Source organism: Copidosoma floridanum, unplaced genomic scaffold, assembly GCF_036245765.1.
Source record: "Copidosoma floridanum isolate Cflo_tuat_1 unplaced genomic scaffold, Cflo_Japanese_pri ptg000006l, whole genome shotgun sequence".
Lineage (NCBI taxonomy): Eukaryota > Metazoa > Arthropoda > Insecta > Hymenoptera > Encyrtidae > Copidosoma > Copidosoma floridanum.
This window is the reverse complement of record NW_028321883.1, coordinates 21271489-21290747: the sequence shown is the minus strand read 5'-3', so window position 1 is coordinate 21290747 and position 19259 is coordinate 21271489. Positions and strand designations below refer to the sequence as shown.

At 42.3% G+C, this 19259-nt stretch overlaps 3 protein-coding genes across 5 annotated transcripts in view; 2 read left to right on the top strand and 1 right to left on the bottom strand.

Annotated features, from left to right (window-relative positions):
• The first annotated feature begins 2653 nt into the window (after nucleotides 1-2653).
• Nucleotides 2654-4596, top strand: LOC106644749 (uncharacterized). 2 transcript variants are annotated; one of them, XM_014360401.2, is made up of 9 exons: nucleotides 2654-2797; nucleotides 2873-2995; nucleotides 3088-3208; nucleotides 3305-3569; nucleotides 3729-3857; nucleotides 3941-4031; nucleotides 4107-4243; nucleotides 4329-4461; nucleotides 4552-4596. In XM_014360401.2, exons 1-9 carry the CDS (start codon nucleotides 2654-2656, stop codon nucleotides 4594-4596), a joined length of 1188 nt encoding a protein of 395 aa, XP_014215887.2. The 2 variants fall into 2 exon arrangements, with proteins under 2 accessions (XP_014215887.2, XP_089454670.1); XM_089598544.1 differs by having other exon boundaries at nucleotides 3088-3569.
• A 196-nt stretch (nucleotides 4597-4792) lies between these two features.
• Nucleotides 4793-10715, bottom strand: LOC106644747 (high affinity cAMP-specific and IBMX-insensitive 3',5'-cyclic phosphodiesterase 8-like). The gene is made up of 18 exons (XM_089598785.1): nucleotides 10399-10715; nucleotides 9842-9907; nucleotides 9095-9291; nucleotides 8526-8582; nucleotides 8365-8431; nucleotides 8079-8249; nucleotides 7796-8007; nucleotides 7571-7725; nucleotides 7358-7494; nucleotides 7171-7281; nucleotides 6892-7097; nucleotides 6542-6820; nucleotides 6344-6470; nucleotides 6120-6257; nucleotides 5568-5735; nucleotides 5214-5343; nucleotides 5067-5134; nucleotides 4793-4984 (listed from the first exon to the last, which is right to left on the bottom strand). Exons 1-18 carry the CDS (start codon nucleotides 10600-10602, stop codon nucleotides 4898-4900), a joined length of 2580 nt encoding a protein of 859 aa, XP_089454911.1. The 5' UTR covers nucleotides 10603-10715; the 3' UTR covers nucleotides 4793-4897.
• An 8215-nt stretch (nucleotides 10716-18930) lies between these two features.
• Nucleotides 18931-19259, top strand: part of LOC106639464 (uncharacterized) — a 378265-nt gene continuing 377936 nt past the window's right edge. For both annotated transcript variants that reach the window (XM_089598472.1, XM_089598471.1), the window contains exon 1: nucleotides 18931-19255. In XM_089598472.1, the coding sequence (XP_089454598.1) occupies nucleotides 19184-19255 (72 nt within the window). In that variant the 5' untranslated portion in view covers nucleotides 18931-19183. The remainder of the gene's footprint in view (nucleotides 19256-19259) is intronic.

The window sequence follows — 19259 nt, the reverse complement described above, 5'->3', positions numbered from 1 at the left end:
ATTATTTATAAAATTCTCCTCCATTTCAAATTTTTTACTTTGAATGCCCTAAATTCAACTATTGTGCATTAATTTTTTTATGATCTAGATACTTGGACTTATCAAACCACTAATTCTCATCTTTTATTTTTAGTGCGAATTTCAATTGAAACAAATTTTATTTATATATCTATAAAAATGCACTTTTCAATTTGTCCTACCGCGAGAGCACATCATACACCTTCGATCACTTCCATTGCAAGCTCATAAGTACAGACGTAGCCTGCAGTTAAGTACTTTCTGTACGAGTACAGAGATCCTTTTTTTTCTAACATGCGTAGCTTCAATTGAGAATCACTAAGTACTGAGTGCATTAACCGCACGAGAACGACCTGCAGCACCAACTGGAGGATGAAATCTTTTTTGAGGCTGATGGCTTATAGGCTTCGTGCATGCGAAATTGGGTGAAAGTCGAGTCCAGGACTATACCACTGTTTCAGCTGCCACTCGAGAAGGGCTGCGCGGGAAAGAAAATAAAAACACCTTATTAGTTTCTGAAGATATTGCCGTATGGATTAGCGATACCTAGATAAATACACGTGAAAGAAAATTCAACCTACCTCTATAGTTATTTTTTACGCGATACCAATTAATGTTTACTCGCTTGTATTGTCTTAATTATCTTGGTTAATTGAGCAACTCTTACATAATTATATTATACGTATGTATGGTGTTTTAATAACGTAATAATAATGTAACGGATCCGCAGGCGGAAGCCAAGAAGAAGAGCCGATTTTTAACGGACCCCTGTAACTCGACATCGGTATACCCACATTATTATTATTTCTCTCACGTAACGCGTTTTAGCTTGGAAATTGCATAAAGTTGTTTTATTATTTATTTTTTGCAAGGTATAATCATCTATAACGATTTTTGCGTTAATTAAAGCACATGTACTTATACATCTACAGTATACAGTTTTTCACATGCTTCAAGCGGTTGGACGAAACCGGCGCCCGTCGATGCACACTGCTAATTTCTTCTCCTAAACTCGTACTATTATCGATTTGACGGATAATTAGTCCATTATATACTTAGGGTTGTCCCTCAAAAAGAGTTGTTGGAGAAAAAATCAACCGTGAAAAGAGGGCCATCGCCGATCCGAATAAAGTTGGACTCAGTTACAAGGACGAGAAGTAGAGCAGATGCCGATTCACATACTCGAAAACACAAACGTCCTCCTTTCGTTCTCTCTGTGTATACACACATATGACTCTTGGCACATCTCCATTGTACACGTGTCTCTTTCTATCCGTGGGTCTAGCGATGACAAAAATGCCTTTCCTCCGACTCTCTCTAATTACGCCCATGGCAATATTCCCTCGCTCGACGAAAGGTGCACCTTTTTTTGTCCGTTCCATCTGCACACGCGAGGAATAATGCCGATCCTTCGTTACGCACCCAAGCGCATCGAAAGCTCGAAGGGAAAAAATATGATGTTCGCGTAGGATGACGATAGTACGGGCCGTTACACGCGTGTACTTATTTTTGTGCCAACCGACAGCCAACACGAGTGCGCGATCGCGATTTTCCTGCGAGATATTGTAAATGAGATCGTTTTGATGCAGCAAATGCCTTCGTATGCGCACCTACACGCGAGAGATCACTTTTTATTTAATGCCACTTTTGAACTAAGGGTAAAAAAAGTTTAAGTTGCTTTTGGCTGTGTACGTGAAACCATACAACTGCCGCTTTTTTCAAACTCATCGAGGTTAATGGTTGGTACATTGGAGTGCGTATAAAACGAATTGTCGGAATAATTAAAGTTAAGTACGGAATATACCATTATTGTTTTTAAATTAAGTAAAGGCATATATAATAACTACGATACTTCAATTGTATCCGTACATATACACATATACATTTCGATTTTTTCTTCATTCGGATGAATATACACATTCGTTTGTTTGGTTGTTGAGAAAAATAAAAATTTATACAAAAAATATCCAAAAGTATAATACTACAAATTTCTGTTATTGATAATATGATAACGTGTATTGTGTCAATGCATGTATACATGAAATATATAATTTACATGTGTTGTGTTAAATTAACATGCTCTCTTTTTCACTCTAAGTATAAGAAGAGTCCATATGAATTGTGCATCCAACTCATTTCTGCCGTCGTATACGTATACGTATAACAATGATAACAATGGAGTCGACAATTAAATAATTTATTCGCAAAGCAGCGTCGATTCGACTATTAATAACACGGCTGTTGGGGAAAAAAAAAAAAAAAAAATCCATCACTGAAAAACGATCGATTGAATATGCAAATCGTCGACGATTTTGTACTCACCGCAACGCGCGACAAGCAACCCCTTTAATAACCGAGCTCTCCCCCTTCCTCTCGCCCTATAACACCCGGTGGGTAATTACAACCGCGTGAATACGTAATCTCGTGATTGTTGCGCTCGTCGCGATTGCCGGTGTATCGTCCGTGTATGTACATAACATACACGCTAAAAGGGTTTAACGGATAATTTTGCGGCATCGAGAATGTTTTAGTCGCATTGTGAATAGTCACGGGGTACGTTTAACGGGCGAACGTAAATACACACGAGTTCCTGATAGCTCAAACAAAATCGACATCGTCAATTGCAATTCAACGCATGGAACTGTTTGAGAGCGATTACTGGAAAGTAACGATATTCTTGCAAAAGTTCGTTGGAATCTGGGTTTTTCAAACCAAATGGAAAAGATACGTGTCTCTGGTGTACGTCTACTCGTTCACTATATCGTTCAGCATATCGATGGTGAGGATCTTTATCGTAAAAGTATGGGAAAAAAACAATTGTACACGTCATTGCACGAATCCATTGTCTCCGCAGGGTATCAGACTCTACAACGAAATTGGCGTAGACTTGAACATTGTCGTGGAAAATTTCATCGGCGAGTTGTACCTGAGTATCATATTTTTCAAAATCACCATGAGCATCATTGTTAGAAAGAGAGTACGTTTTTTTTTGCAAAAACAAAAAAATTATTTTTCAATTTTATTTACAACGACATGAGCGTTCATTTATGGCCCATCTCGGTGTTACAGCTGATGATCCTACTGTCGGACATAGCCCGAGATTGGAAAGAAAAGTTCCTCGACCCGGAGGATTTGAAGATCATGCACCACTACACCGAACTCGGTCGCCAGAGTGTAATGCTGTATTCGAGTAAGGAGTGGGAAAAAAAAAAAAAAAAAAAAAAAAATTCAACGCACACGGCTAGCATATTGTCTCGAGAATTTTTGTTTCCCCCTGCCCCCACAGGCTTCATGATAGCGTCGGTCGCGATATTCCTGACCTTTCCCGTGTCCAGTCCGATACTGGATGTCATCGTGCCCCTGGAAAACGGCACTCGGCTGAGGAATTTGCCCTACTACGCCGAGTACGGCATCGACATCCAAGAGCACTATTATCCCCTGCTCGGACAAGCCGTTTTCGGTGGCATCGGTACCGTTGTCGTCCTCGTGTCGTTCGACCTCTGCTTCATACTGATAGTCCAGCACGTCATTGGACTGTTTGCTCTTGTCAAGTACGCCCACGCCGAACACCTTTTTCATAATCTCAAGCACGAAAACCTTTGCATCTTTTATTATTCCTTACCATACATATAATACACAAATTTTCGTCCTGGGCATTGTAAGCATCTGCAATGTCCTTGAAATGTATGAACAGTTGTTGTTCCACGCAGCCACCGTTTCAACAAAGTAGCTGCACTGTCGGAGAAAATTGAAGATGGTTTCGTCCCTCGCGAGGAGGCCGATCGTTTGTCCTATCATTTGACAGTGAGTGCCATTGAGTTGCACACAACGGTGATGAAGTACGTGAAAAAGAAAAAACAACAATTGTACGCCAATGTCAAAAAATGCAAGGGTTTCAGTTGATGATTGAACTTCACTGCAGGTACATCGACCTCATCGAAGAATCGTACAACTTCTCTTGGCTGGGGGTGCTGTTCCAAAACATGGTCATGCTGGGGGGTGGATTGGCCACGGTGAACCGATTCATCGGCGAAATTACGAACCCAATCGTAATCAATACGTATATTACATGAACGTTTTTTTTGCAGACCGTCATGAAGTTGGATCAGCCTATCGAAATGTTCCGGTATTTGGCCGTGATGTGTGCCATTCTTATACACTTTTACTACATTTTCCTTCCGGGACAAAAAATCATCGACAGCAGCGAAGAAGTGTTTGAAACTTGGTGACACTCGACTCGTGTTTTTTATCAATACAACTGGCATTTGTGAAAGAAAATGACGTACATATTATATACGTTTATGTTTCAGTTACGCCTGCAAATGGTACAACTTGTCGCTAAAGACCAACAGTTTGGTAAAGATCGTCATGATCAGGAGTTTGAGACGTTGCGAGTTAACTGGGGGAAAGATGTTTACTCTAAGCATGGATACCTACTGCAACGTAAGCTTAACACTCACATGTACTATAACTCTACTATCATTTTTTACGAATCAATTAATCTATTTTTTTTTTTTTTTTTGCCATTTCAAGATGATGAAAACTGGGCTGTCCGTATTTACGGTGCTTAATTCATGAATTTCAAAGCTCTTGCAGCTAGTCGCTTGAAAAGCATTTATTTTCATGTACAAAATAAAGCGTTAGAATAAACATGGGTAACAGTCTTAAGTGCATTCATACCCCAATGGGCCATCTCAACGAGCTAGCAAAGCAAGGGTTCAGAGTGAGCTTTTTTTTTCTCTTGAAAATGGTACTCATCAAAAACTTAGAAACGGCTAGTGAAAAAAATATATTTGATCAACATTGTGAGGTACTGAAAAAATATTTACAAAGCCAGTACAGTTTTATACATTGTTATCCTCGACTTTGTCGCATGTAGTTAACTCGAGGAAGATCTCCCGTAGAGTTGGTACTCTGGGTTCTGTTGGACCTTTTTGATGTCATCCAACGTTGTGACTCCCTGCTCCTAAAAAAAAAAAAAAAAAAAAAAAAAACGAAAAATCAAAGACCGGTTGTTATCTACTTTATCATCCATGAAACACACTTACGTCAAATTTTTTCCACTTGTCATAGTTCTGTCGCATATTTCCAATCATCTCGGGCATATCGATGAACGCTAAATAACGAGTGAAACAATGAAAAGAAAAAAATAATAATAATAATAAGAAATAAAACCAAAGAGGAAACGCGCTCACCGTCCCACGCCTCCATCATGTCGTTGATGATGTAATCCACAAAGCCGATCTGCGATTTCGGTATGGAACAGCTGATTCTGTCGAACATCGGCATGACTACGGGCATCATCCGCTTCTTCTCCTCGTCGGTCTGTGGGATGAAAAAAAAAAAAGAAAAGAAAAAAGAAAAATCAAACAATCCAACCAGTTGCACACCGGCTGCCGGCAAAAGGTAAGCCTCGAAAGTAAAAGCCTTTATGCCCGGTAAAAGTGAAACCTCGAGCTGTAATAATCCGCACAGTATAGGAAAGAGCCAACAGCAGCAGTAGTTTTTGGGTCGGATATGCATGTATAATAATACCCCGTATTGTATACCTGATCGAAGTACTCCTCGGCAATGCGCCTCGTCCACTCGACGTAAAGCCTCATCGGCCGCGTGGGATTCGAGACGTCGGCGCACTTGATCATCATGCGCTTCGCCATAGTCACGTTTTCCGGAAGCAGGAAAATCGACGCCACCGAGTCGGAATCGACGTCCAGACTCTGGAAATTCAGTGGAAGAGAGTAATCGGTACACGTAGTAAAAGGAATATCGCTCGTCATCCGCGTAAGTTACCCTCGGTGATTTCACTTATACATTTATACCTCAATCGATCAGACCTATCCGTCTATATACAAAAACGTTATTCCCTGCACCCATCGGTGCGGCGACGCTCCCTCGTTTCGCAACGCGATGTCAAAGTGCATCCACATAGAGGGTCACGAGTGCGGTCTCCCCCCTCCGGCGCGTATGGGTATACACTATCTTGCGACACGTGCGCCAAGAGAGCCAGCGCTTTGGCAACTCTCGCTCTTAACTGTATGGCGCGATTTCAAGCTATCCCCCCATCGATCGATCGGTAAGTGTGACATTGTCTTTTTTTTCACCTCCGCGTGGTCGCCGATCCGGTTGCTGCAGACGTTGACGAACTTGGCCAGGTGCTCAAAGTGCTTGGTCATCTCGGTCGCCAGGATCATGTCGATGACGTTCTGCCGCATGAACTTGTACACTTCCCTGTTTAGATTCTGCAATAATCGGTATCAACATTTTGTTGTTGTTGTTGTTTTAATCGTATGAAAAAAAAAAAAAACATTTCAAGTAAGCAGCCGACCTTGAGTACGTTGACGTTGTCGTCGGACAGGGTGAGCTTGAACGTGAGGGCCGAGTGGTGGGACTCGAGAACGGTGAGGTCATTGTAGAGTATGGCCAAGTGGTCGCTGGCGTTGCACAAAAATTGACTGCGAACACGAAAGCATAGCGTGAGAGAGGTATAAAGGAAGGGAAGGAGAGCCCCCTTGAAATGCGGAACCTCGATTTCCCAGGGTGGCCGATGTCGTGGGCGGCGGCGGCGAGGAGGGCGGCAACCTCGTCGAGCGGGTCGAGGATCGCCCTGAGCCTCTCGGACCTCATGAAGCGCGCTATCGCCTGGAGTACGTCGGTCGCGTGGGTCGAGTTGTGGTAGCTCACTTGGCTGTTGTAGTTGGCCTCGACGATGGTCAGCCAATTCTGCAGGACGCGCTCGTCGCACTCCAGCCTCTCGGCCACCTTGAACTGGCTCATCAGCGACATGCCCAGGTAAAACAGTGGCCTTTGAACACACGAGACATCGGTATGGAACAAACCAAATCGACAAACCCACCTACATCCACAACTTCGTACCTTTTACCCGTGAGGGTCTCCAGCTTGAAGATGTCGAAGCCCCACTCGAAACCGGTCTCCAACAGAGCCTCGAGCTCCTGCGAAGCTTGTGGACTGAAAGCCACCTTGGCCCTCGTCGGGTTCTGGCTCGAGTTCAGGATCTTGAGGAGCTGCGACTGCCGAGCCGAGGCCAGAGCTACCGATTGCCGGGGATCATTGGTCGTCACCTGCCACCATATTTGTATTAGAGACCGAACAAAAAAAAGAAAAAAAAGGATCGCATGCTCGTAACGAACTAACGGATATCAGAGCTCCGAGCAGGTCGGCCGTCACTGGGTCGGAGACGGGCAGAGGATCACCGTCGCGCAGCCGAGGCGAGTACAGCTCGGCCTTCTTCAGTATCTCTATCGCCTAGTAAAATTCACCACATATTTACAAGACCCATGGCCCAAAGCATATGGATCGAAGAAAAAAGAACCGATCTAACCGTGTCTATCTGCTCCTTGACTTCTGGGCTCTCGGAGTCGGCGAGGGCGCTCGTCAGCACGGCCACGACCTTGGTGATCGGCGACTCGAGCGGCAAATTGTGCAGTTTCGCGATCGTCGCCGTGGACCGTCTCGTTTCTATATGAAAAAAAAAAAAAAAAAAAAACCCCAAATTAAATCAAAGACAGATCGAAACAAGAAACGTGAGACGTACTGCTCCAGGTGTGCAACTCCAGGGACTGTCTGCCGCCGATCGACGATTGTAGGCTGCCCCTCGGCGAGTAGTGCTCGAAGCTCGTCCTCGAGGATATCGACTCGACCGCGGCCGGTGCCTCGTAGAAGCACACGTGGTAAACCGCGCCCTTGTCCCTGAATTGAGAGGAACAAACGAAAGGGAGTAAGTACAACCACGTACGTGGGAGAGGGTCGTAAGGCTCACCTGTTCGGGGTGACGAGTACGATCCTGCAGGCGACGTGGACGACGGTGCGGTTCCTCTTTCTCCAGGCGACGGGGCCTTCGAACTCCTTGGACCGCTGCAGGTGATGGTCGATGAGCGCAAAGTTGTCGCCGGTGACGAATTCCTCGAGACTCCGGCCCAACAGCTCGTCCGGCCGGTAGCCGAAGCTGCGCTCGCTAGCCGAGTTGGCGAACTTGAAAGAGACCAAAAAAGACAATTTTAGGTGGACACAACGTCGTTGGGCACTGTTGCGTATACACTTACGAGGATGACGTGACGGTCGTTGGTCACGTGGACGACGTCACGGCTCTGCTCGACCGCGAGGTAGAGCAGGTGGGCGCCGGTCGCCTGGCTGCGCTTGGCCTGGCTGAGGCCCGAGCTCGTGCCGATCAGCTCGTTCGTCAGGATACCCTCGTGCGAGCACTCGAGCAGAGCCTTTTTTTTTTTTTTTTTTTTCGTTTGGACATCCATCGGATCATTGGCATTGGAAAAAAAAAGAAGATTTTACTTTGTGGCTCGAAAGATTTTTGTTTTTGTTTCGAGCACGCACCCGATTGTAGCCAATGTCCAGGAGCTGCATCACCGCGTCCTCCTTTCTGTAGGGTCTCGTGAAAAACCTTTGCCAACGTGGAGAGAAAACACCACAAAAAAAGAAAGAAGAAAACGACACAGTTAGACACGCCTCGCTGTATACGCGTATGTACGACTTACGACTTTTTCACGAGAGCCACGACGAAGACGCTCGAATCGCTCGTATCGACGAGAATCCTGCAGGAAAATGAGAAACAAGAGGGGGGGTCACTGTGGATAAGAAAGCATTTCCAGAGGGGGGAGGGGAGTGAGGTCTATAAATATTTTGGCAAACAAGCGGAAAAAAGACAACGCGATCCAAATTGAGATAATAAATCCCGCTATTATTGGCTATTTGTGTGTACGATACGGAGCGCCCCAACAATGCGTCCGCGATGCATATATTCAGGGGGTTCCCCCACCCCCTCCCAACTCCCGCCACTTCTTCCTTGTATTCGCTGGGTTGAACAAGCAGCAAATTTAGAGAAACGATAAGGACAATGTAGGTATGCGCGTATGTACAATACGTATATAGCAAATACATCTGATAGCAGTGCACGCTCGCGTAAGGTCAAGTGATTGTCCGCGCTGACTTGTAAATATTGTTAGATACGCGTGTATAAATAATCTCGAGGATTCAGACTTTTTTGATTTCCAGTGGATGAGTCCTTTTCATGTAAATACCCAAAAGTCAGTTAAACAACGGTGACCTGCAAGTATCGTCGGCCTCTTGGCTCCGTTGGGCGTTTCTGCGGTCGACGATCGCCAGATCGCAGGGTTGGGCTTTGGCGAGCTCGCCGGCTTCTTCCGCGTTCCGGGCCTCCGCGACGCTCCAGCCCAACTTTCGGGCCACGCGCCCGATTATTTCCGACTGTTGGTCGTCGGCCCTCGGGAACACCAGTAGCACCTGCTGGGGACAATCGTCGTCGTTACCGTTTACTCGATTGCGAGGTAATACAATGGCTCGGTGGCGCAGAACGAGATAAGCTCGCAGATTCTTTTTTTTTTTTTTTTTTTTTTTTGTACGTTATAACTGGTGATGATAAGGCGCGGGTCAATTGGATTACGTATATTCTTTTTTTACCACAATACATTCCAGTTGTAAGTTTTTTTTTTTTTTTTACTCTGGTTGGGTTTTTTTTTTCTCCCCAAGTTTAAAAGTTTATCGCGTGCGAGAGAAACAAGGCCTTCATTAACGGATTCGCGGGTGTTTTGCTATTCGTCTTCTAACGGCATGTTATTGAAAATGTAAAATCAGGAACGTTAAAAAAAAAAGTCTAGTACCAATCATTTGGAGTATTATAATTTGATTCTTTTATTTTCAAAGTCCGTATAATTGAAGCATTAGTTTGTTGTATTTATTAGTACAACCCCTCACACACACGTAACGTGATCAACACTTGGCTGACTATACAAGCTATCGTGGCTATAAAATGATTGATGAAAATTGTACTAACCTTGACATCCCGTGAAGGGGCGCTGGACGCCAGCCAATCAAAGTCAACCTCGACCGGTTCATTTTCCTGAGAGAAAAAAAAAAAAAAAAAGTTCATCAATTACGACGATACGTAATAGCGATGCAACGATTAAAAATGACGTATCGGTGAGCAAAAGTCATCGCGTAATATTGTTTATATAACCTCCAACTCACAGGCTCCACAAACTCCCTCGACTCATCAGACGCGCGAAGCTGCCGATCGCGATAGATTTCGTCCGATCTCGCGTATTCCTCGTTCATTTGACACCTACACTTATTTTATTTTTTCTTTGCCTTGCGACGCTTACGAATTCGATCACACTTTAACGATATCTCCACGCGGTCACGCACATACAGATAAACAGACAAATCTTCAATCGCCGCGTATACAATCTACACGATTTCTTCGATTGTCGCGCGTCGAAAAGTTAAAACAAAAAAAAATCGACTCGTCCGGACAGTGATTTCTTTATCTGCATACACACTATATATTTTATATGTATATGTACATTGTGACAAAAAAGCACCCAAGTATACCTTGTCGACAAAGGGGAGCGGTTTGTCGACGACGCACCAACTGCCGGGCGCAGTGCACTCGTTGGCGGTCTTGTTGCAGCGCACGGCCTCAAGGACACCCGTGACACAGGACGCCAGCAGTGCCGAGACGCCTCCGGTACCGGCGCTCGAACAGCCGTCCTCGGCAATGACCTTCGGATCCGTCAGACCCCTCGTGTCGCTCATGGCGATCCGTTGCGGGGTAAGATCGCGTTACCGATCTCGGACGCGCGCGGCTCGCATCGCGCTGCTCCTCCCGGGATGCTATTGCCCACCGGCTTGTACAGCTGCGAGGATCCGAGGAAGTGCTCGAGGATGAGTTTTCAAACGTAGAGAAAGAATTTAAAAAAAATATATACGACGCCCCAATGGCGAAGAGAATCGGTAAACAAGACCGTTGCTCTTATCAGCTCGTGCAGTTGCAGTGTTTTTTGTACGTATACGTACGGCAGTGTTATAGTGTAACGTCTTAATTCAGTTGAGCGCACGTACGTATATGTGTATAACTATGTGCCTACCAACGTAGATACGCACTTATCAGCTCAACTATCGTTGTTTTATATTTTTGTCTTTTTTTTTTTCTTTTTTTTTTTCTTCTTGTTTCGAAGATGAAAAATAAAATTAAAAAACACAAAAGACGTTGATCGAACACGCCTGCAACAACAATACAAGATATACGAGAACGAGTGCTGTTATCTTACGGGTCCGTCATCCGCGTGGACGTCTCATCGGAGTAATCCAGCACTCAAAACGAAGACTCGTGTATTTGCACGTGTCAACATCGGCTGGATCGAAGACACGATACGCGCGTCACTCATATTTGCCGATTCCTATATACACACGCATTACACCACGAATCTATATAATATGCGCACGCGCAAACGACAATACCGATTCAATTGTCACCGCGATGTATACTATATATACGCGATGGCTTCCTCCTCCAAACTCCTGAGCTTCCGATCCGGCGGATCCTCACACCACCAAGCGACCAAAGGGATAATATATTAACGACTGAGGGAAGAAACGGAAAAATTAAAAAAAAAAAATAAAAAATAGAGAACGGGAGGATAAGCCGTCGTCCGCCACGAAGATACCCGACGATATACTATACCGAACGCGATCGCGAATCTGTACGTGTATATTTTCTCTTCCCTCCTCCTCCCCCCCACTATTCCTTGACGCTTCGCCGCGAGAGATTAAAGTGATCCGATAAGTGCGTATACCTGTACAGGCGGGTGAGGGAAAAATCGTCGCGTAACCCCCCCCCCCCTTCTTTGTCCCCTCGATGTACGATCGATAAGACGCCGCGTGCCGATCGTTTTTCCGCTTTCTACTCCCTATCTCTGTACGTCCATTTCTTTTGCTTTTTCTTTTGTAAATTATCTACTTATTGGGAAAAACAAATGTCTTGTGTGTGTGTGTGTGTGCGGGCAGAGTATCATGCGCGAAAGAATTTGAGAGGGTGCAGAATACAGGAAGTGCGCATTTATATATATAGAGGGGCTCGTTTTTCTTATCGTTGGTCCCTTTTTGCATCGGTATAACTCCATGTTAGAGAGAATGTCGAGGTGTAACTTGCACACTTACACAAGTATAATACTTACGCGTATGAAAGAGGGTGAGGTTTGTGCATCGTTTATATATATGTATAGGTATACGTGCCCATACATTGTGCAGAAGAATCGGCGTTACGTAACATTGTTTATTGAGCTAATATTTTTAGCGATGCTATCGAGTGCGAGAACGTGCTTCTGTTTGCCATATACAATGTTAGCTTGTTATTGCTGTTTTGTTTTTTGTTTTTTTTTTTTTTTTTCCCAGATAGCTCTGATGGATATTAATTTTGAATCATTTGGCAATTAGCCACCAGGCGTTAATATGGATGTACTCTGGTTTGTATATGTCATAAAAAATACTGTCGTAAAGTTCTGATCCTTAAATTCATCGTAATACATATGTTACAAGCGTATAAGATGCAGTATATTATGTAGGTATACTTGAGCGATTGTCAAACATCTCTTGTGAGCACAAACAAACGCAAGATGTGACGGAGTAGACAAACTCGATTGTATAGGTGCAGGGTATAATGTGCTCATATTCTAATATTTTTCCTTACGAAATGATTTTGCGTGACCTTCGAATAGTGAAAATAGTGTCGTAAGGATGTATATTTATCATTATAACCCAACGCTGTATTTATCGAGCAGGAATTTTTTATTGTGTTTTCGCGTACGTTTTTTTGTTAATCGTTAATAATCAAATGAGATGCGTGTTTTGGAGCACGGGATGATGTGTACTTAACTGCGGGGACGATTTTGGGGATATTTTGTTATTTAAAACAATAAGGGGTTATTGGGTGGGACATCAAAGAATTTTTTTTTTTTCTCAATATGTTCAAGCTACATTTCACTGGCGTCCATGGTCGGTAATTGATATTCTAGGCTAAAATTGTTGTCAGTGGTGCTAATATATTTTGGTTCCAAATTGTTTGAAAATTTCCTGATTTATTGAAAAAGGCCATTAACTTTGGAGAAAAAAAAAAAAAAGAAAAAAAACATGTCCATGAAAGATAATTAGAGCTTAGACAAAGATAAAGCCTGTATTGCGCCAGTCGGCCCTACCTTTTCTTCGTGCAAGGGAGAACATTTCGTGATAAGCGCTCGTCACGGTTTTTTTTTTTTTTTCCTCTACACACGCACGTTTTTGCGTTTGCCGCGACTTGCATAGGCTATATTCGATTTCATAGAATATTTGAAAGGTGTATTCACACGCAGCCAAGGGAATGAAGACACATTAATAGACAGGGGTAGTGCACCGGCCGGTACTTTGGGTGGAGTCGTGTTATTTTTTGTTTTTGTTTTTTTACTTACTGTTATTTATGTACAAATTGTCCTGGAGGATTTTTTCACAATTTCCCATGCAATCAGTATATTTGGTACATCATTGATAGATGAAGCGAAGTATGATAGTTTTTCATTTTCGTGTAAGTTCACGAAAACATCGATATTCCATCAAGTCTGGGTTTAAAAAAAGGTGGATGAATTTACTTTTTTTAGGTGTTAAACCAAAAGCTTGTAAAAATTTTTTATGTATGGTGATATTTACAACTTTTTTACCATCTACCATCTGAAAGTCTTAAATGTACAGCATCTTTTTTTGCAATTTAAAATGAATGGAAAATGTTTGAAAAAGTACGGATTTTATGACTCCAAATATAAAACGTTTTGCTTTTTCTTTGCACCTTTTTTCCAAAAGTAGAAATAAAAAAAATATTCATTCGACTCACGGAACCTTCCACGTACAGATTTTACAATAATTAATGTGCACGATTCCTTTGTATTTAAAAAAATTCGTTTTTACGTTGGATGAAGGGACGTGGAATTTTGAACTGTTGCCCTTAAAAAAATGGCATTTCTCCACAAGAAAAAAGAGCCATAGTATATAGTAAATAGTCTTTTATTGCTGCTGGCCTCGAACGATTTCGTCCAACATTACCATAAGAGCTCTCTTTGAAAATTCAAATTTTTATGTATCCGTAAAGTTATATGTACGCAGTTGGTGTATGAAAAAAGAAATAAAATAAACTTAACTTTAAAAATAGCCATGAAAGAAGGTGACAATGAAACAACAATATTACCATCATCACATAAAACAGTTTCGCCACTCTAGATCAAATTGCATAGATGATTCGCAAGTTATCACTTTCATTGGAACCTCTCCTGTTATACTTACGCATCGTAGGCGTATTTAGTAGGTATACATAATGTAAGTAAAAGTCGAAAAAAAAGCAGGTGACCCCATGACTCATTTACACACTTTTTTTTTCATTTTCTGCTAGTAAGTGTATACACATACATAGGTATGGTTCAATTATGTAGTGTAAGTACCGACAAAATTCGCGTGAAACAAAGCCCTCTCCTCTGTATAGAACAAACAAAAATAGAAATGGCCTAGTGTAGTGTAATAATGCACCTCATAAAACCATAAAAAACATACGAGTACAAATTTAATACACCCCTATACATATGTATATACACACAGTTCTGTATATAGACCGTCTGTCTGCATGTGGGAGTGCCACCACACATATATTATATATAGCGAGGAAGGAAGTGTGGAGGAGAAGTTAGTTGAAGGTGGCAGAGGAGGAGGCAAGAGGAATCTTCATTTCTTCGTCTCTTTTTCTCACTTTCGTTCACTCGTACCTATACAAGCCTCCATACACTCTCACGCTCAGATGTACCTATTACACATAGGAGAGAAGACCAACAGGTCGCTCATTGCTTACACGGATGGGTCTGCGGAAAATCCGATATAGGTAAGTAACGTTTTTTTTTTTTCTTTTTTGAGGCATGTACATACACCTACGCTGACTCAAAATTGCCTTAAACGAAAGCGCCAACTCAAATTAGGGTTAGTCAAACCTATATCTAATGTGTTCTCAACCACGCTATTTGATAATATCGCAAATAAAATCATTATATTAAGTTTCCTTGTCTTTGTCTCTCAGCGAAAATCGTGCTCTCCGCCATTTTTCTCTCGCGAACCCTCTTTTCGTTTTCGGTTGCGGAATTCACCAAGTTTGAAAAACTCGCAGAATTCGAAAGTCAAGCTAAGTAGTTTCTTTTCAATGTTCCAGCATGGAGAAAATTCCTGTTTGGAAGATGTGTACCTGAAAAGAATCATCATCGTTTCAAACTACAAGGGGAAGTCCTCTAATTGGCATTTTTTTGCGGAGTCGCTCGCACACAAGTGTACAAGTCGATGGACCATGTATTCATATGTGTATAGCGCTTTTGCACGCTCTTTCTCTCCATTCGGCGCGAGACGCGAAGGCGAAAAGAAGAAGTGGATAGCGCGAAGTTTAATAGATCATAGTGTATACAGGTATACATACAGAGCGGTAGGTATACCTTACCTATACGGCACTTGCAGCAGCCGCGACGTTGCGTGCAGAACGTGCCTGGATTACGTTGGGTATATACATGTATATATTATATGGTGAAGTCAGTGGCGGGCGGCGCGCGCGAGCGGCAGCTCCTCCGTCAGTTATTTCCCGGCAGTCACGTTGAGCTCTTCGCTCGCTCGCGACAAGTGTAAATATGAAACTTTAAGTATAACATTATACATATGTACTTATATAATATACTTGTGCAATTATTTAAACACTGTTCATATCTCAAGGATCTTTCGTGTGATGTGAAGATTGTGAAGTTTTGAATTTGTGATAAGTGTCGGTGTCGTTACGAATGAAATGACGTAGACCTGTAGAGAGTCGTTCGTTTAATCGTTTCAGACGTGATATTTTTGACGTTAACGCGCATCTCTGCAAGTATCCATGTTCAAAAACTCGTTAGTTGTACCCACACAAAGTATCAGTATCGATTGAAAACATTACTAATCGCAAGTGGTTGTTTGAGTGAAAAACAAGTGTTGACGAGAGGTTAGTTAGTAACACGAAAAGTTGTCGACCCCTCGAGTGTTGGATAGGTAAATTATTAATTGTGTTTGTTGTTAATTACGCGCGAATCCTATGATCTGCATACATAACAGTACATGTAAATACTTGACGCATGCGCTTGTAAATACGATTTAATTTCGACCTCGCTTCCGGTGCATTTGAACTGCTGACGTTCGAATTGGAGTCGTTTGTTCATTTGAGCGGTTTAAAAGACTATGTGGAACGGAGTCAGCGTGAACCGGAGAACGTATACGTGTTCACTTGTGTATCAACTGCCGGGAAACATGCCCAATTGGTGAGTTTTCGATACTTTTCTCAAATTCATTGCTGTCCCAGCAAAACACCCGATGGGAAGTTTAATCAGGCTGCACATGCACGCAACAACAGTGCACTTTTAGATTAGATTTCTGATCAGGTATGTGTTGCATGTTTGAGCTCGAAACTGTTGTTGATTCCACGCTTTTTTTTGTTTAGTACACAAGAGAATCGTACGTCTAAAAATGTTTGGAAATAAAATTCTCGGAACGTTCCGTAACTTGAATATGTGTACACTAGTACACCACCACATAATTGTGTCACATTCAGGTAATTGTTTTTTTCCTCTTTTATTATAAAAAAAAAAAAAAATCTACACAATGGCTCTTGCAAAGTCGTTACGTAAAATATTTCTTTGCGTGCGTTCGTTTTAAAAAGCATACTTACACAATAATCGGTGACAATATTCTTTTTTCCTTTTTTTTCCAGCCTATGTGTGCATTATCATCGGACGAGCGCGCAAGTAAAGAACGAAAACAGGCACCCAGAGATACCATTCCCAAGTATGTGAAATCGTTACGGGAAAACTAAGAGTCCCGCTTTGACAAAAGTTGCAAAAAAGCCATTCTTCGCTCCTTTGTCCTCCACAGACGAAATGGAAATTTCGATCTTGATCTCTCTACGTGCCTATAGTAGGTAGGTACCCACACTCTGGCCTTGAACGTCCAGCATCCAGTTGTTCTAATGCCACGTGTGCAGGCGAGAGAGAAAGAATCTCTCAGTGGCAAACTGTAACCGGAAATGTATTGAAAATGAAAAAAGGCTTTCTCACGCGCGCGCTTCTATTCCCGTTCTTTGTCAAAAGATCTATCACATTGCAGCTTCTTTTTTCTTGCTATTGTGATAAAAACTCTGCCAAATTTTAAATTTTATCAATTCAATATTTTGCTACTATAATTCTTTATAATTTTTTCTCGTCCTCTTTATTACAGTTACAGAAAACCGCATTTATATCGATTGTATTTTTTATTTTACAAAATTCTTATCACTCTAGACTTTATATAAAATTATCATAATGATTCATAGCAAGAAACCAACAATGATCAAATTAAAAAGTAACTGCAATTTCGTACAAACGATGTACCGATGATACACCGTGATAAAAAATGTCTTGGCAACAAAATGTAATTTGATCGACCATTTAATTGCTCATTTCTCTCGTTATATCGATTATAACACAGTACTAAGTCGAAAGAACAATACTCCCTATCGTTATTGCCTCCCATCTAACACATGCTCATTGTTCTGTCAATCGCACGGTATTACATATTACAAATCTATATAATATTATTTGTAACAGTAGCTCGGGTCACTCAGCGATGTTTATTATACTACACTTATACACAATGAAAAATGCCACGATCATCGCTGAAATCCGTCCAAGCGCCCGCTATACATGTACAGTGTTAGGTACTGCGCGGATTTACCATTGCGTAACGTTTTCTTTCTCGTCACTCTTATAAGTACAGTACAATTTTTTTTACCTCGCACGGTATTAATGAGAGGTAGGTTTAATCAAGTTCGCGAATAACGTAATATTGATCCATCATTGAGACGCGAAGGAGTTGAATACCAATAATAATAACGTTATCGCTCGTCCAGTGACAAAATTGGTATCGGTCCGCTTAAGAATTACCGTCAAGTTATACAATTTTCGATCTCCGTCTGTGCCGACGAGAGCGAAGACGAGAGGATGTGTTCACGGAAGAGACTTTTATTCACATGCAAATGAGAAAGGAGTTTATGAAAAAAAAAAAAAAAAAAAAAAAAAAAGATCTTTTATGCACCTTTTCTCGCGTTGACTGGTCGCGTGGAAAATTACTTTTTCAAAGATGTTGCGGATAAGACGTTGTCTGATTGATGTCATCCTGTATGTACACACATGCATCACAAGTAAGATCGCTGCTTTAAACCTATATACGTTTGCTCAACAACCGAATATCAACAAAAGTTTCTTGTGAATGCTTATTTATTTTAATTTCCTAGCAGTAAAAAAAGAAAAAGTCCCGAAAGATCGAACCCTTTCGGATCACTCGATCCGAGCTGTCTTTTCTTTCGAATCGTGTTAATATCTGCAGCACCCAAGAAACGCACATTCGCTTCGTAATAAATGGCGGCGCAAAGAAAGAAAGGGACGTACCAGTCGAAGTACGAAATAAGACGTAAAAATACATATTTCGAACTGTAGTCTCAACAGAGGGGACCCGAAGTACAGAAGACGAAAAAACAAACGCGAGAAACGATTTGTGCTCGGCTTAGGCGCACAGTACCAGCCACCAGAACATGGTTCTTTTGGGTTTATTTTTTATAAAACGGCAGGGAGTATTGTGTTTCAAAGAAAGGCTTATTTCAATACCACTGCGACATGCACTTTTACGACGCGTTTGTTTTTCCATGTTGTTTTTTTTCCCCCCTTCCAACAATAATACACACAACACGACGACGTATGAACGTATCAAAAGTACTTTTGAAATGCACCGAACTCGGTATATCGTCGTGTATATATTGTATCGCGTTAAGTAGATACAAAAAAACGTTATCGGATCGGGCAAAAAGCACAACTTTCCAATCCAACAAGTGCACATTGAAATTTCCGCACGACTAAGCAAACAAGCATCAACTTTAATCATCTCGAAACCTAATCTTCTTTTTTTTTTTCTCCAAAACGCAGCACCAGCAGCAGGGGGAGATCGGCTTAGCGGCGTCACTTTTTGTAATCGACGCTCACACATAGCCCATAGAGAACAGGAAGCCACTGTACTCCCGGAGTTGTAGTACATACCGCACGAGTGCCCTCCTGCATAGCTACAGTTGACGCGGAGGAGAGAAAAGCCGTCCAACGTGGGGGCGAGGGTGAGGAAAAAAATCATCGTCGATCGTGAAAAAAGAAGCAAAGAGGATGAGGAGGAGGAGAACGATGGGAGAGGTCGGTCCGAGCGCCAGTTGACGAGGAGAAGACGCGCCTTGGGTTTGGCGGAGGGCGGCAGCATGGCCTACGTCATTTGGCGGGTCTTTATGAAAAAGTACTCCAAGGTGCGACTCGGAATACACAACGTACCGGTAA